Source organism: Penaeus vannamei, chromosome 13, assembly GCF_042767895.1.
Source record: "Penaeus vannamei isolate JL-2024 chromosome 13, ASM4276789v1, whole genome shotgun sequence".
In the NCBI taxonomy this organism is placed as follows: Eukaryota; Metazoa; Arthropoda; class Malacostraca; order Decapoda; family Penaeidae; genus Penaeus; species Penaeus vannamei.
In genome coordinates this window covers 33,372,882-33,391,227 of record NC_091561.1, presented here as the reverse complement: position 1 = coordinate 33,391,227, position 18,346 = coordinate 33,372,882, and the positions used below count along the sequence as shown (strand labels likewise).

Sequence of the window (18,346 nt, the reverse complement as noted above, 5' to 3'; positions counted from 1 at the left end):
TACTGGCTGATTACTGAAGCCGTCCACGGGCCTAGAGAGGAGGGCGACTGACAGGCGAGACATCTCTTGGACCCTCCGGAAGTCCGAGATCGAGTACCAACATGTTTATATTACAAGAGTTGTCGAACTTGGAATGGAATTTCCGTTAATTTACCTCGGTCGTGTGCATCGGCAACGCTAATCAATCGCTCGCGGCAGTCATGACCGTCAATGTATTACAACATAAATATAAAGCCGTTAGGCGGATTAGAGAGCAGGAGGCCGCTCTTTAGAAGGGCTTTCGCTCAATGTACCGGAATATATTCTAAGAAGTATTCAAACAGCAAAGGACAAATCCACACCATCCCCGGCGGAATGCACCGACGTGTCGGGTTCCAAACTAAGGATATTTTCTTTGTGGGAGGGTGGCTGGTGATTTCTTTGTGATCTTTATGCCCCAATGACCGCCCGCATGCCCAGCCAGTCCCAGCTGCTACGCTTCCTTTGTCACAGACTGATGCTGATTCTCACGAACTCTGAAAAATATGTAAAATTATTTGCAACATTCTGAACTTTTGAATATATCAGTTCGTCTTAGTATCTCATAACAAAACTCAAACATTGAATAAAACACAATATCAAGTAATCGATAAAAAGAGACGGTGCGCGGAGACCGTGAGGTTTAGTGAGCACGCACCCATCTTCTGTAGCGGGCCATCTGCTGGGATCAGTCAGGGTTAGCACGTCAGAGAGGGAGCACGTTTCTTGAATCGCTGAGTGATCTCCCATGTGGTGTCTGTGGTGTTATATGAAGTGTTGGTAGTGGTGGCGAGAGGCAAGATGGTGTCGAGTGTATGTCGCGGGTCGTATCCTAGCATGACCCCACATGCTTCGCCCTCACGAAAGCCGCTTATTGACCCCCAGAAGGATTATTTTTCACCGTTACAAGTGGAAACCTCCGTGGAGTATGACCTTCCCGCTCACATCTATCCGCCGAAGGGCTCGGAGCCTATTCTTATGATACACCCAGGATATGTATCAGCCGTACGGGCTAGGTCCAGAGCCGTCGTGACTCCTTCGCCCACTGCCATGGTGGCCACGTCAGGGGCAGCCCGCCCTCTGGCCCCATTGCAGCTGCCCAACCCACAGCAGCACCAGCAAGTGGCCGGGGCGAGGGCGTCCCGCAGCACACAGCAGCGAACCTGGTGCATGTGTGGAAATCCCAACTGTAATTCTTCTAGTGTCAAATCAGTCAATGCACAGAGTGTTAGAAACGTACAAAGTGTGCATAGCCAAAGTGCTTCAAGAAGTGTACAGAGCCAGAGTGCAAGAAGTGTGCAGAACCAAAATATAGGAAGTGTACAGAGCCAAAGTGCAAGAAGTGTACAGAATGTCCGCGATGCTAGCATGATGGGCGTGAGCAGCAGCGCCAGCACCATGACCAGCACTACCAGCAGAAGTAGTGCAGCGTTGCTTCAGCAGCAGCAACAGCAGCAGCAGTTGGTGTGGGGAAGTGGTGGCCGGTGTCTCGGGCCCTGCTGCAACCCTCGAGCAGCTGCTATGGCTCCTCCACAGGCAGAGTTTGTGGCTCCGGGTCTGCCGCCCTCACTTCTTGCCCGCACGCCCACACGTGGGACTGCAGGCGGCTCACCCAAGTTGCGGGCGGCGCGAACCCGTCGTGGTTTGTCTGTCGCCAGCAGTGTCAATCTCCCGGATTACTTAGGAAGTGGGCGGCCAGCCAGGGTGACAGGCGGTGCTGTACATGTCCACCCACGCCCACGAGCATTATCTACCTCTATGGGTGCTCTTGCCGCGGCGCCCGCCCCTCCCATGGCTCACCAGCACATGGGCATGGGCGCCTCCCTCACCACCTCCTTGGACCTGGCGAGGGCTCACGCTCTCACCCCTCGCTCCCTCCAGCCCGTCCAGCAGCAGCAACAACAGCAACAGCAGCAACAAACATTGCAGCAGGCCCCCGCTGTCTCCACGTCCTCGCTCCTTCACACCGTGGGTCTGTCCAGGGACTCCGGCTGTTCTGTGGGCGCCGAGACTGCGGGCGGCGAGTGGGCGTCTGATCGTACCCGCGGCCTCGTCGACTCAGGATTCTGCACGCCCGTCGACCTCACAGACGATTTTGTGGCAGGTAAGGATGCAAAGTCTACGGTGTTTGCGCGCCACGTTTCACTACTTCCCTAATCACAGAAAATACGCTAAGTCCACAGTAGTTCATATTTTGTTCAAAGTGTGATAATTAGTGTTCAGTGTAGTAACGAACAGAAAGTTAATATAAATGTTCATGTGTTTTTCGATGAAATGTTGAAAATGAAAATATTTATCAATGTGATTTTTATTTTAAGTGAATTAATGTATATGAAGTGGACATTTGCATGTTTTTAAGTGTGTGTAGTGTTTCAGTTTAAATTATCACTTTAGTATTAATATTTTACACATTTGATATTCGTTATAAAAGTTTCCCTGGAATATTTTGTATATGTGTTAGTTACGACAGTGTTGAAGAATTGTGACGCGAAAGTGTTCAAAATGAAAAAAATACTTTGAACTCACATAATGCACAAGGGAAATCAGCCTTCCATAGCTTCAACAGGTGTGCATGCATGGATAGTACGCATGCAAATTATTTAGCCTTTTACCGTACTTTTTCGTTCGTTTGCACGTTTTCATTCAGAGTTGCATTATATGTGAAACTGACTCTGTTGCATTACTTACCAATGTCTGGACTCGTATGTGATTAAGAAAGAAAAAATCAAGCAACCGCCAACGTTTTAAGTATCTTTCAAAAATAGGAAATAGAAAGTGTTCGTTAATATAAAAAAAATCTTGTCTTGTGAATATTTGAAATGTACATTCATATGTTGTTGACATACAAAATTTGTCATTTGTCATCCTGTTGTAGCCTAATACTATTTTCATAGGCGATGTAGAAGTGAGAGATTATTTTTTACCTGTTTAAGCGGGGGAAATGTGTCAGATTTTATGTTGACGAAAGAAAATGAAAAGCAAAGAAACAAAGTGAATCCACCACCTGTCAGGCGTTCATGCGAGTTGGCAAGGTAAAGAAAAACATTTGGTGAAGACATATCAGATGAAGGATTTTATCATTTGATCATTATTCTTTCTCAGAACCTCTATACTTCAAATGTTATTACGCAGAAGTAGTTTAGTGCTCGGTATATATTCTGTCCAAACGTAAAGCACAGTGCAAGTTAAGAAAGAGAGGTAGAAAATTGGTCACTTGGCAGCCGGCCCAGCCGAGTTCCCAACTATGTTTTTCTGACTATTTTCCCTGCACAACTCTCAAAACTGGAAGGCCTTTTTATGTTGTCGATTTTTTGTTGAATCTATGAGCTGTAGAAGTAGTAAGTTGTACGCACACTACTGACCTGGCTTCATCAGAAAATAGTGGGAAAAAGATATTTGGCCTCGTTCTCACCGAGGAAGCTTGAGGCATGACCGAGCCAACAATTCCTCAGTGTCGCCGTGGGTGGAGGCGGGACTATGTATCCACGGCCGCAATCCATATTTTTTTTCTCTCCTGATTTTATTTTAGGCCTTGGGCGTGGTCGAGAAGTTTAAGGATAATGAGCATGACGACCGGAGGATAGGGAGAGGGGAAGGAGGAATGGGGTGTGGGTTGGAGGCGCTGGCGAAATTTTAAGCGATGTATGCAGTGTCTTTTTATTGGAGTTATTGATCCTAATATCATTCAGAGCGATAGCTATTTCGGACTATAAATAAGCCAGAGTTAAGCAGAATTCAGTGCAGATAAGTAATGGATCATTTACTTCAAGTGTCTATTGTCATGACTTGCGTGTTCATGACCCCGCCTTCCTTGCGCAGTCAATCGGGATTAACACGCCATCCTCTTTTATGTTACGATGATTAAGGAATTAATGTTCTTTTTTAGTTCTCCTCAAAGAAGAAAAAAAAAAGAATCGGTCTTTGGCGGAGGGTCATCTCATTATGCGCCACGCCGAGTGTATTAAGCATGGAAAAAACGTTGTGACAGCAGCACTGAAAGCGAAAACGTCATCCATCATTAGCACGGTCGAGAACGCACACCGCAGAAGAATTATTGCTGTTGATGAGTAACGTTTTCTGTTGACGTGGGCGAGTCTTGCGGTTGATTCATAAACGACAGTACGTATGTGCAACCTTCTCCCTCCCCCCCCTCCCCCTCTCCTTCCCAGCCTCTGCCGCCCTCTCCCCTCCTCCCGGACCCCCCTTGGCCTGGCGCGGGTGAGGGATGGGAGTGTGGGTGTGGAAGTTGTCTCTCCCCAGTTGCCGAAGTCCAGTTTGTCAAGCTTTATGAACGGGAGGATGAGGGAGGATAGGGAGGGAGGGAGGGATGGTTGGGGACGAGAAAGGCCGTGCCCTCCCCACCCACCACCTGCCTCTCCTCCTCCCTTCCCTTCCCTCCCTAGGCAAGCATCTCAAACTCATGTTGCTTTATGGGCTGTTCCGAGTGGTTTATGGAGCTTGAAATGTATCCAGGAGGACCGCGCTGCCTCGCCGAGCCCAGATTAGATATTGGTGATGCCGCCGTGTGAAGAACGCAGGCTAGATCATCGCCCCTTCCCCTCCTTCCCCCTCCTATCCTCTATCCCCATGAGGCCGTAGCATTTGGTCCTCGCGGCGTGGATTTTAAAAAGTATTTTGACGAGGTGCTGCTGCGGCGAGCGAGTGGTGCTGTGTGGTCGGCGAGCAGCTTGGCGAGCAGCGTGCTGGACGTGCGGTCGATCGCCACATGTTTACGGCCAGCACTGCCCGCACAACGCCCGCGAGGTGGCTGCCTGCAATTATAAACATCGGTAATGGTTGATTAGTGTAACGGACCTCGCAAATGATCTCGAAAATATTCATGTATATGCTGGATAATTGCCTTTCATTGTCACGAAACTAAATAATCGGTTGATTTCGCCGGAGACTATTTTCAGTGAGGCGATGGGAGCGAGGTATGGCCGGCCGGTGGAGGGACGGGAGATGGAGAGGTGCCATAGCTCGCGTGGCACGCCGGTTAAGAGCCGTGAGATACATATCAGCAATTGACCCGGTAACGATTGAACTGCAGAGGGCGAGGCTGTGGCCGGGGGTCTGCGAGGGGAGAGGAGGGGAGAGGAGGGGAGAAGGGTGGACGACCTATTTATTTGCTTTCGTGTCTGATCAGCTGAGGGTCAGTGTGTCTGAGCGCTGCCCCATCACAGCTGATGGATTAGTTGGATTCATAAGGGTTTTCCCCACTGATACGCTGCTCATTCTCTCTGACACAAAGCGATCCGTCTGATCCGCCCAAAAGGAGAAAAAAGGCGGCAACTTCGGCGTGCCATTTACGTTGGCAACAATGAGGCGGCGCTCACACGGTCATTTGTCTCCCGAACGAAGCGCCGGTTTGTTCTTTATGCTCATATTTTATTCGTTCCTTTCATCTTTTATGAATCATGAAACTTGGCGCGGGCGGGATGACGGAAGGGAGCGGGGGGGGGACGTTGCATCGTTGCACTAAACCGCATGGATTGCTGAGTTCGGAATGATTCATAACATCATGCGACCGTCTGATGCTGACTCCAAACGGGTGCAGGTTTGGGGATTTTTTCTCCTCTTCGCACAGATTTTAGAAGGATTTTTTTTCTCTTCACAACGGGACGCAATGTGCTCGGTAGGATTTTTTCCGGGATTATTTTTTGGAGAATAACGAATGCGTGCTGTGCGTGAGGACTGTCGGGGGAGGGGGGGGGTTGGTGTGGGGAGGCTGTCGTACCGTACGAGCGGTCGGGGGAGGGGGGGGGGTAGAGGTACGGTCGTGTTTAGAATACATGCATATAAAAAGTACTGGGACGCCGACAATAAAAGAAGTTAAATAGACTACCTGAAAAGTTTGTCGGTGGGTTGATGGGAAAACTTGCGTCGTCACCCCTCCCTTAACCCCCCTCCCCTTCCCATCCGACCTTCCTTTCCTCGTGGGGAACCACTCCCCTGTCACCTCCCCCCCCCCCCCCCCCCCAGCCCCCGCCCCTCCCCCATGCTCCCGGTGGTAACAATAAGGGACTCCCACCTAGGCGCGAGAAGGGCCGCGGGTTGGGGCCGATTGTGACCATTCTCTCCCCATTGACACGGCCTCGTTAAACATATTTTCCGCAGGAACGGACGCGGCGCTTCGTAAACAGATCGTGTTTGTGAGACAGCAAGGGCCGTGCATATAAGTAAATATGTATATGCATATATTTCTGTATAAGTGCATATATTTATGCACACGTACGCGCGCGCACACACGCACATTGCGAAATTAATTCCTTCTGTTTGTCCGAGAACTTAACAAAGTTTATCAGCGCGTCAGTATGAGCTTGGCTGTAAGCCTCCCCCCCCCTCCGCCCCCATTCCCTCCCTCGCTTCATTCTCTCCCCGTTCCCCGATATAAGAGACATTAATCTTCACAATGCCACACTCGGAATCGGCGAAAATATACCCCCCACCCTCCTAGGTACCGTTCCATTTAATCATACTTGTACCCCTCTCCCCCTCTCCTCTCTCCCCTTCACGTCCTCGTCTCATCTCCCTTCCTCCCCTGCCCCCATCCGCCCCTCGCCTCCCACTCTCCCTTCCCCCCACGCTTCCCTCAGGACCCCGTCTCCTCGCTTCCTTCGCTCAGCCAGCATGCTCTCTCTCTCTCTCTCTCTCTCTCTCTCTCTCTCTCTCTCTCTCTCTCTCTCTCTCTCTCTCTCTCTCTCTCTCTCTCTCTCTCTCTCTCTCTCTCTCTCTTCCCCCCTCACTCCAAAATTCCGCCTGTCGCTATTCCCACGCTCTGGGTCCGTTTACTAGGGTTACTTTTTTGAATATATTATAATAAAATAAACTTTTTGGGGTTCACTTTAACTCCCCCCCCCCCCCGGCACCCTTAACCGTATGTTTATTTATATACAGAACTCCGTACATAGATTATATTATGGGAGGCAGATGGCTAAATGAAAGAGCGAGTGTGTCGGGAGAGTTGGAAAAGGGTGTTTAAGAGCGAGTCGAGAGCGTTGGAAAAGGGAGCGCTTCAAAGGGCGTTCAGGAGGGAGAAGAGGGAGCGATGGCGAAACGGGGGTAAGGGTGTAGAGGCTCTTCTACACCGCCGCTGCGTCAGGAAGAGAGAGGTCAGGGGCGGCGGCTGCCACTCTAAGGTCGTGGCCTCCTTCCATTTACGAGGCACGGGACGCGGTTGAAGACACGACGTGCTCTTTCGCTGTCTGTTTTCCCTCCTCTCTCTTTTCTCTTCTCTCTTCCCCCCAGCTCGCCTCTTTCCCCTCCTCTTTTCTTATCCTTTCTCTTCTTCCCTCTCGAAATCGTCCGCGCATTTTTCCCTCCCTCTTCTCATCCTCGCACAATCCCAGTCTCACGGAATATAGCGAGTTCATGACACCCTTAGATACTTCCTAGTGGATTTCACGCGCTTCGCCTGGCATTCTCCGTGCGCCGCTGAATGCCAGGCTCAAGACCCACTCTGAGACGCCCATTTTTATAGAAAATGGGAGGAGAAAGACCCCAAGTTCGTACAAGACTGTATACAATAAAAAAGTGGCAACGCTGTTCACTCCCTGTCTTCCCTCTTCCCTCCTCCTCCCTTCCCATTACCTTCTACCTCCTCCCCTCCCCCACCCTCCCTTCCTCTCTTCTCCCCCCTCGCCCTTTCCCCGCACGCCGAGGTAAGCCTACACACGGCACGGGAACACAACTCGTGGCGGCGGCGGCGGCCTGATCTCCCAGCCGGCATGTTGTGATTCGATGTCGCTAATGCCACGATTGGCTCGCTCTCAGCCGGTGCCTGAGTAATCATAGGGCGGAGCGGAGTGGGGCGGCAGGGGGAGGGGAGGGCGGGGTGGGAGTGGGAGAATGGCGGGAGATTTGGTCCTCTTTTCTATTAAGGTTGTAAAGGTTGTATAAGGTATGTTTGTATTAACATTAGGAATACTATTGCTTTCATTCACGAGATGATATTCATTAGCTTAAAGAATGTCTCCGCGTCATAATTACTGGTTCCATTACCCTCGGCTTGACAAGAGGAACCTGTCCCCCCCTCCTCCTCCTCCTCCCTCCCTCCCCGCCGCCTGCCTCTTCTCCCCCGCCGCCTGCCTCTTCGCCCCCGCCAGCCAGAGCCCACTAGTCCCCTGGGGGCGCCTCCCCCGAGTGAATGATGGTCCTTGGGTCGCGGGTGTGACTGGGGGCCGGCGCAGTCACGAGGAAGTGGGATTCCGCTAATTGCTTGACGAACAGGAGGTCGTGCGGCGGTTGCGTGCGCCGGAGGTTAATCATATTGATATTATTACACGTTTCCCCCGCGCGGCGTCCCCGGCTTTCTCCGCGCGGGAAATTGTACATGTGCGCGTGGATATTTATTATTCTCCGGGCGAGACGCGGGCCGGCCGATCCCTCAGGAGTCGCTCGAATTGGATAACCGTATCCCAAATGATCCCCGGCGCACGATAACCGTTTCCTGTTTTATGCCGAGCCTCATGCATCATGGGCCCTGTTGCGTGCATGGGCGCTCGCTTATTTACGACCCCGGCGACTGTCCAAAACCTTTCTCTTTTTCCATGCATAGATTATTTCCCTCACGCTGGTTAGACATTTCTGGAACACACACACACACACACACACACACACACACACACACACACACACACACACACACACACACACACACACACACACACACACACACACACACACACACCTATCTATCTGTCTATCTATCTATCTATCTATATATCTATCTATCTATCTATCAATCGATATACACACACATACTGGTTTTAGAGGTAGATACAGGGAGGTGGAAACAAATACATCTTTCTTTCAGTCTCGAAATCCTCTGAATAATAGACACAAGAGAACGAAAATGAACCTTCCCCAAACTGCCATTATAGACTGACTTTGAAGGCTTTTGTATCAGCTGGGAAGGGGAGGGGAAGGAGGGGGTGGGGCGGGGACGGCGTGTAGAGACCGGCGGCGCTCGCAGAACCACTAGTTTTAGTTCGCTTTCAGATTGCTTCGTTTCGTTCGTTAAGAAGCGGGGAAGATGTTTTTTTACTTTTTTTTTATTTTGTCGCGGCGGGGGGAAATGTGCATGAATTAATGTAAATTTCAAAATAGATTTTAGACGGTTTATTAAAGCGTGTTTGGTAGAATAGTAGCTTAGAAATGTTTTCCTTTTATGAATTTGATTAAACACGTTTGTAAAGAGGAGGAAAAGGTCGTACTCTTATTAAGACACGTAATCATATCAGCCTTTTGATTGAAGATGGCAATCGCATGGGTCGAGGTAAGAAAAGTAGGCAAGGTCTTTATTCTCTCTCTCTCTTTCTCCCTTCCTCTCCCCTTCCCCTCCCTCCTTCCCTCTCTCGCCTTCTCTCCTTTCTCCCTCTCACCCTCTTTCCCCTTTCCTGCCTCCCTCTATGCCACATCCCATTCCCTCCCTCCCCTCCTCCCCCTCTCACCACTCTCACAAGTTATTCACGTTTCAGTGGATTCTCCGGCGTGACTTTTGTTCCCTGGGGCGGCTCGTGTGGGGCGTAAACATGTATTGATTGAGTCCCCGCTCGCTCACGAAAGATTTGTGTTTTTGAATGTGTGTTTGTATTTCGCTATCAAAGAGGAAATGTGATCATGTGCTCAAGGAAGCTCGTAAACACACGCAATACAATAAACAACTCCACAACGCACACACACACAAACAAACAAACAAACGCGGTCCTTTTAGCAACGTCTTGTGTACTGACATGTTCACCCACATCACAAGCTGCCTTAGGGCGTTCTCCCTAAAGAATCCCTGACTTCAGCTGTATAGAACACCGCCATCTCTTTCCGTTACCGAGGCAGGGTAGGCCTAAGGCACAGCCCACTTATGCTCTGACAAACAGCAACGCTTTCCCAAGACAGCACGACGGCAGCAAGCCCAAGTGATGTATGGAGCGGGTCCTGTGCTGGAGTGTAGCCAGTGCAGCTGCTGTTGTAATGGTACTGTTATCTGGCTCTGCCTCCTGTTCTTTCCTCACTCGTTCCAAGATCGGATGCGTGTGTACTCGTACCATACACATGTTCCAGCTTCCTTTGTTGAGATTTGTTCCGAGCTCCTTCAGTGCAACAGATGCTTCCATTTCGACCCCTTTGTTGCGTTCTTCCTCCGAAAGATATTACTTATTAATGAAAAGTAATCACGTTGTTTAATAACCGAAGGCGAAACAAGAGCAGACCTACCACAGCTGGAGGGTATTTGCCCCCAGTGTACAAGCGGGCCGTGGGTTGGCGGTGGCAGCGGTCCCTACAGAAGGTAATCTCTCTTCAGGCTGTTTACTGACGGGGCCGAGTGCACTTACCATCCCTGCGCAGATGCCTGTTAGACGTATCTTCGACGATTTATTTCGTAAATACCAAGGACTCGGGGTATAATTGCCTCCGAGAAATAGATCCCCATGAAAAGGCGACTTCCCACAGGCGAGTACATACAGCCCGCGAACGGCCGCCAAACAAGATATTTAATGCAAGGAGCTTCTGGTAACGACGGCGGGATCTGACGTCCATATAACCGGGACGCCTGTTGGGATTTATTAATGGTCCCTAAGAACTGCCGCTTAATCCTAGGCTCCGGCTTATTGGGCGGGTGTTGACGCAGCGAGGTACGGTGTTTGTGGTAAAGGTTGCTGTTTATCCTCCGCGGTGTACAGGAGACCCTATCATTGTGCTCGTAATAATCTCCTGTGCTTTGTAGTTACAGTGGATTCACGCGGCATTATATCCGTAAGAAATGAGGCCGTAAAATGTTTGGATTAATTCAACATTTCCTCGAAGAAGAGAACGTTACAATGTGCTTAATAAGCGAGCCTCTTCAATTAGGCTTCGGACTCTTCCAAGAACATTTGCAGTTTTCAGCTCAGTAATGACTCGCCTCTCCGAGTTCTGTTTCCCCACCTCCCTTTTTTATTCTCTCCCTTCTTCCCACTCTACCCACACGTTCGGCCCCTCGCCCTCCAGCCGCCCCCCCCCCCCACTTTCACTACTCGCTCATTCACATCATCCGCACAAAGGTTCTCCAGCATTGATTTTTCCGTGTAGAGCACATACACAAAGAAGGCGGGAAAGATGCCATTCGAATTGAAATATCTGCAAATTACTCGAAAGCTGAATGAAAACCGGCCTTGATTTTATTTTTGGTGTCTCCCCTCGACGAGGTAATTGAAAACGGAAAAAAGCGACGAACATTACAGATTTACAGATTTATTTTTCCTTTTTTGGGGGGTAGGGGGTGGGGGGAGGGTTATGGGCTGCAGAGCCTGTGACTGCTCATGGAGTGATTGTTGTATGTCGTGGCCAGACGTGTAGGTGAGGGTCGTCCAGCTTCGATGGGTCGTTCAAGGACGTCGAGTGTGTGTGTGCGTGCGTGCTTGCACTGGCGTGTAGAAGTGGATTTTACGTCTCGTAGCAGTTTCGCAGTGCCGGGGGAACTTTTGGAAGTCGCTGGACGAGCAGCATCCCCCTTGCAGGCTTGTGCATTAAACTTATTAAAGATACGAATCTCGTGTCCCGCATCATGTCGACGTCACAAAAGATATCGCAAGAACTTCGAGAGACTTTGTCAGTTTGCCGGCGGAGTCTTGGGGTTACTTGGGGGAACGTGTATATATAAAGTACGCGAGACATGTGCAATCTCTCGTGCAGAAGTTGCCTCCGCTTCGCCCCCGCGACGGAATCCTTGAGTCTCTGAAATGTGTTATTGTAGTTTCCGCGGTTCTGGCGGCGGAGGCGAAATTTCCCCAGCGAACCCGTTTTCTGTCGACCTTACTGACCTTTACGGGCCTGAGCGACGGTAAGGAAACTCGGGGATTGGATGAATAATGTAATGAATTCCGTAAAGGACGTCTGCAGGGATACTGAGGCGGGCGGGTTTTGCGTCTCAAGTTGCTTTCAAATTTCCCTTCATCTTTTTCCCGTCTCTTAGATTATTTCAGGGAATGGTACGCGGGCGCTGCAACAGCTGAAATGGGCGTGGAATCTGCTCGAGTGACGGGGAGGGCTGTGCGTTCCCGGGCAATGCATACATTACACACTACGTTAAAACCTGTCTTTCTTGATTACGTATGTATATATATATATATATATATATATATATATATATATATATATATATATATACATATATATATATATATATATATATATATATATATATATATATATATATATATATATATATATATATATATGTGTGTGTGTGTGTGTGTGTGTGTGTGTGTGTGTGTGTGTGTGTCTACATATTTATGATTGTTTCTCTATCTATTTATGGGGTATTTCTCTCTGCCAAAATTCTCGAAATGACTCGTAGCACAGGCGAGGTGCAGAGGCGCAGGCGAGGCGTGGGGAGGCGCGGATGGAGCGCCGCGCCAGCCGGATGCAGCGAGGGGCGAGGACGTGGCTCTTGCCGAAGTTACGGCCGACGGGTTTTTCCTCCGCCGCTGTGGATTCACGGAGATGGAGGAGGAAGTTTGAGGCCTTCCACGCGTCGTCAGAGGCCCCGCTGCTGCTCGGCCGGAAAGGGACGAGTGAAAGCGATATTTCTAGATAGATTTAGGGGGAAAACCGACGCTAACTTTGGCTCTCCGGCGGTCGTGACGGATGTTCCACTCCGTATCCGGCAGCCTGTGTGTCGACAACCGGACGTGTGTCGGCGGAATGGCAATGTAACGAGAAAGTGGATATGGAGTCATCAGACGCCTGTGCGAGCGTGATGGCCTCACCATGCTCAAGCCGCAGCGTTTTTGTGGACGGGGCTGCAGGTCGTGACGTTGCGCTGACGTCATTATCTGGTGCTGACGTCATGACTGGTGCATCTTGGGTTCCCCGCTTGTTCTCTCATCAGAGGGTCGGGCGGGATTTGTGAAAGCATGAGTTATCGCGCTTCACAGTCATGCACTGACGTCATGGAGCATATCCAGAATGCAGATGAGGATGTCGACATCTTTCCAACCGGATTGTTCTTCTACGATGTTACCTTGCAGAACAATATCTCTGACGTCACAATTCCAGCAGGCGTGGCAAAGGATGCTCCTGCCGTTCGTCACCTCCGGTTTCGTATCATCCTGTGAGCAGTTCGAAGTGACAGGGCGCCGCCGGATGTGTCCGAAACCGCGGATGCCTGGCTTCGTGGAAGATAATTAACATGAACGATGCTCACGAATTAGTTGAAGTTTGCTCATTTAGGTGACGGATAGAGCAATATTGCCAAGACCTTTGGGTTCATTATTAATATTACGATGATTATGAGGTAAATACGTGTCTGTTTGCATAGATTACGAGAGAGAGAGAGAGAGAGAGAGAGAGAGAGAGAGAGAGAGAGAGAGAGAGAGAGAGAGAGAGAGAGAGAGAGAGAGAGAGAGAGAGAGAGAGAGGTGGCTCTCCTTCACACACAATAGCCCCAAGGAGTCTCTGGCAAGAAGTCACCCCCTGATTATATCAGCACTTACGCAAAACCGTCTTAATGCAAGAAAAAGATCCTTTAGAAATTCGTGTTGCCATCCGAATAAGTAAATGGGGTTTCTTGGTAGTAAAAAAAAAAGTCGAAGTGAAAAACGAATAAGATGAATACGCTGCCTGCCCCTCCTCCTCACCCCCTCACTCCCACTCCCCCCTACCCTCTCCTGCCCATTAGCCTGCTGAAGGCGGAGGAGGAGTCTGGATGACCTCCCACTAGGACTCGTCTGCCTTGCCTCGGGCGTCAACAGCCTGGCGCCGGGCTCCTTCTGCGGGCTGGCGCGGGGGAAGGGAAGGGAAGGGAAGTAGTGCCTGCATGCCCGCCACTCCTCAAGGCTGTCTCGTTCTTTTACTTGCGTTTGCAGTTGCTTTCGCCCTCTCTGCCTGCCCGTAACTCCCGGTCCCCCTCTCCCCGATTGCGAAATTGCAAATCGTTTTCATAAGAAAAAGAATAATGGAGAAGGAACGTGTATTCTTGTGAGCATGTTCTTGGAAGATGTCGGTGAGGTTCGAGTGTCGGGGGAGAGGGGGAGGGGGGGTCTCGTCACCTTCAGGAGAGGCCGCGCCATTGTGCGTTATGAAGGCTATTGTAACAGTGAAACCATTGTGGCAAGCTAACCTCTCGCGCTTGAGTTTATTGCATATGGGCATTGTCTCCGCGCCTGTATTCTTGCTTGTCTGAGTCATATATTTTTTATATAAGCTTGTTGATGTTCTATTCTTTCGCTTTTTTTCAATGTTCATAATTGATTCGGGCGATTCGAACAAAGGTATGTCAGCGTGCCTTGAAAAAGACTTAGAGCGACGAGGCTACTTGATCCGGTAGAAGGGAAAACATTCGGATAAGCGAAAAGACGAGGCTGAGCCCAAATTACCCACGTTAATCGGGTCAGACAGTCACGGCAAAAAGAAGCCAGAGTGCCAGCCAGGCGGGGGCGACGGTGCCAGCACAGCACGGCTCTTTGGCCCCGCACAAAACAAACAGATAACTGTATTCCCCGTGACGTCAACATCCAGACATTGGGTAGCCGTGACAGCTTCAACAAAAAAGGGAGAGGTTACAGAATCGCTCTTGCAACGTTGCGAAGGGTCGGGAGGCGAGGCGAAAGAAGGGAGCTGTTGATTACAAAACTTGACGGCGATAAAAGAGCATGACAAGGGTTTATGTGTTGCAAATTCAGGTTACTTACGCTGTTATTTCACCTTTTCATAATTCGGCCCTGATCACTTGATCCGAACCTTAGTGTATACATTTGATTCACATCCAACGCGAGCAATTTTGCAACAGGATCCCCCTTCCCCTGACACAAGTAGGTCATCCCGCATGCTAGTTAATAGCCCCCACGTACGATAACAAGGACTAGCCGAAGTTAACCAGCGCCGAGTTCAAAGTGACGGCTCTGAAGGTTAACAGCACGACGATGACAAGCAGCCAGCGGGACGTGCTGGTGGCGGCGCTGGCGCTGATGTCAGCAGCATCAGCTCTAGAATTTTTCTTTTTCCTTTCTTCTTTCTTCTACTCCCGCTTTCCCCTTCTCGTTTCATCATCTTTCTTTCTTTCATCTCATCATCATGTTTGTTCTATTTTTGCCTATTCTCACCTCCATCCGTTTCTTCAATACTTTCAAAAAAAAAAAAAAAAAAAAAATCAACATGAGTATGGAAATAGAATGAGGGTGATTATAAGGGAGCTCTTTAAACACGTCTGGGCAGGGTCACGACTGAGCTGACGGGGCCCCATATGTCAGCCTCGAGGAAAGGGCTTGCTTATTACCCATGATGAGTGAGCAGTGTCGGCACTCCTTTCTGAGCTCTGGTTCTCGCTTCAGGTAACTCTTGGTCCCTCTGCTTAACTCTTTCTGGGTCGAAGTACTGATCGCTGGGGTGATTGTGCTCTCTCTCTCTCTCTCTCTCTCTCTCTCTCTCTCTCTCTCTCTCTCTCTCTCTCTCTCTCTCTCTCTCTCTCTCTCTCTCTCCCTCCCTCCCTCTCTCCCCCTCTTATCTCTCCCTTCCCCCTTTCCTCCCTCTCATCTCTCCCCTCTTCCATTCCTCTCCTTCCCTCCTTCCCTCCTCCTCTTCTTCTCTCCTTTCCTCCTTCCCTCCTTTCCTCCCTCCTCCCTCCTCCCTCCCTGCTCCGAGTCTGTGGCCTTGTTTTGGATTGAGTCGAGGTTGAGAAAATGCTGCCTCAGATTAGGGTCACGGGAGTTGTGACGGCGTTGCATTATAGTCTTATAAACACGCCAGGCGACCCGGTGTGTGCCCAGGAGGGAAGACGGGGGGAAGGTGTTGGGTAATTCTCTCTCTCTCTCTCTCTCTCTCTCTCTCTCTCTCTCTCTCTCTCTCTCTCTCTCTCTCTCTCTCTCTCTCTCTCTCTTATTTTCCCTTACCTACCTATCTCTTTTACCTCTCTCTTCTTCCCACACACTTTTTCCCTTACTGGCAAAATACGTGTCGTTCACCGTACAAAAAACACCGAGAAAAAAAAGGCGGGCGATGAATGCATGCGGGTGACTCGGAGCAGTTTGCCTTGTGTGTGAGACTTTTCCCACATGGCTGTCCGGGTGGGCGGTGGGCGGGTGGGCGGGCGGTGGCAGCAAGCAAGGGCGTCGCGTCGGGAAGTTCTCAGTCACGCCCGCACCTTCCCTGAAGGACCTTCGTTATACAGCCGCGATTGTTGTTTCGGAGAGGAAGAGGATGTATGGGAAGGGTTGCCAGGGCGTGGCGTGGTTGAATTATTTTTGAATAGGTGATTTCTCTGTGTGCGATATTGTTGCATATTGCATTCTCATACATTTGGTGAAGCGGAAGCAGGAGATATACGGATTAAGGGCGAGTATGATATTTAGTCCTAAATTCTTGCCTGCATTTCCTTTTCTGTGATACTAACGTGTCTTTTTCCTCCTTTGCAGATACGCTTAGCTTGGGTGGCAGCTGGAAGGAGCCCTCCACGCCGTTGTCCTCCTCCGTGACTTCCTCCAGTAGCAGTAGCGGCGTGCACACCTCCTCCCTCCTGCCAGGGGCCGCCCACCACTACCTCCCGCAGCCCTTGTGGAACTTGGCCTATTAAGGTCGCTACGCTTACCATGCAGCGGGGCCGAGACCTGGGGCGCCTCGCCATGGGGCTGGCCGCACCTCCTGCTGGGGACGCCCGCGCGACGGGGGGGAAGCTCGGGGAACAAACGTAGTCGTTTTATCCGATTTTCTAGTGTTTAGTCAGTGTCTTCTCGTCTTCGAGGGCCGCGGCTCTATGAGTTCGCGGCGGCGGAAGACGTGATTCTTGTTGAAGGTGTAGTCCCCAGCAGCCTCCCTGACCACGATGCATGTGTGTATCTCTTGCTCTCCGCAACCCCGCGAGCTGACCCCCAGTCGCGAGCGCCCCAGGGCCGCGGCCCCGACGTGCACTCTCAGAACCAACACTGTGCTGTGATATGCCGTGCTGGCCTCCGGAGCCTCGTCGCCATCGTCAGTCCTCCTCCTCGTCGTCGTCATCTTCATCATCAGTGTCGTCGCAGTTCACATTAGCTTAGTAGCGAGAAATAATAAAACAAAAACAAAAAACGACAAGAGCAGCAGCGCCATCGGGGGGCAGGGTCGTGTACGCGCGTCGTCTCGAAGTCACCCGTCGCCGTGTCGTCTTGTCGTCGCCGTAGCGAGTCGTCATACATCGTAGTTGAGCCAGAATCATCGAGTGCCGACTCGAGTCATCTTCGAGAATCATAGTAGTCGGCGCTTAGTCATCAGCGCATCAGCGAGCTTTTCGTCATCCGCTAATTATCTCATGGTGTACTTTTAAGTGTGGAAACTTATGGGTGTGCTACGTACAGGAATTATAATATTAATGGTAATAATAACACAGGGGTTAGTTGAGCCAGTGAGCGTTGTCTATATCCACTTTGTTAGTTTGTAGGTATCTATTCCAGTCACTCCATCCTATGGCAATATTTCACTGTTATTTACGCCAGCCCCTTTGGAACGGACTCTGAAATAGCACTGTGGAATTTGTATCTGCCATTGAAGTGGTCTTGATCCTCTCGCCACTGGCACTCGGCCGACCTTTATCGACGCAAACGGACCAGAACCTTTTCCTCCAGAGCTCTTTTAGAATCCGTGCCTTAAGTCTTGCACAAACGATGCTGTAAACATCGGTGTACTAAGCTTGTCGGCATTAATTAGTGTTTTGTAAAGCTGAGTAGGATTTTTAATGATAAGGTAGACGGGATTGAAAGTGAGAGACATTGTTAGGGTAGAATTTTAGGTGTTAATTTAGCTCTTTGGAAAAATAATAAAAATACGCTTATTAGAGTCCATGAATCATAACTTTTTTTGGTCAATAACTCATCTGTCATTCATTTTAGATTACATTTAGGTTGTATGTTTAGTCTTAACCCTTAAGTTATACTAATTTTTGTTATCTTATTTATAGTCCTTCTGAAAGTCTGTCAATAATTTGCTCCACAAAGTTTACATGCGTTTCTTAGGTTCATTTGTCATGAATGTGAATTTCTAGTACAATCCAGTTGTGTCTTCTTTTATTTTCTTTCATTTCGAAGTTCGCGAATATGAATAAACGCATTTACGAAGATTCATCATTATCACTTTAAATGTATCGAAACATTGTATCAATGTCTTTATTGCATGGCTACCTGAGTCAATTATCTTAAAGAATAATATCTTGTTCGTGGCATTATAGCTGTACGTGAGGATTGAGTCGTTTATAAGGCACCACGACGGGAGGTTCCTCGTCACCAGGGAGGGTCCAGCTGTTTGGGCCACCTGAAGGCCATCTGTGACTGTCCTGCACCATCTGCGTGTAGACGTCATTGATCGCGTCAGGTGGACTCGCCTCTTA

At 49.7% G+C, this 18,346-nt stretch overlaps 1 protein-coding gene across 1 annotated transcript in view; it reads left to right on the top strand.

Annotated features, from left to right (window-relative positions):
- The first annotated feature begins 701 nt into the window (after positions 1 to 701).
- LOC113802367 (centrosomal and chromosomal factor) overlaps positions 702 to 18,346 on the top strand; it is an 18,666-nt gene continuing 1,021 nt past the window's right edge. Inside the window, exons 1-2 of the mRNA XM_070129188.1 lie at positions 702 to 2,122; positions 16,407 to 18,346. The exon at positions 16,407 to 18,346 is cut by the window's right edge and continues 1,021 nt beyond it. Coding sequence (XP_069985289.1) covers positions 820 to 2,122; positions 16,407 to 16,564 — 1,461 coding nt within the window. The 5' untranslated portion in view covers positions 702 to 819 and the 3' untranslated portion in view covers positions 16,565 to 18,346. The remainder of the gene's footprint in view (positions 2,123 to 16,406) is intronic.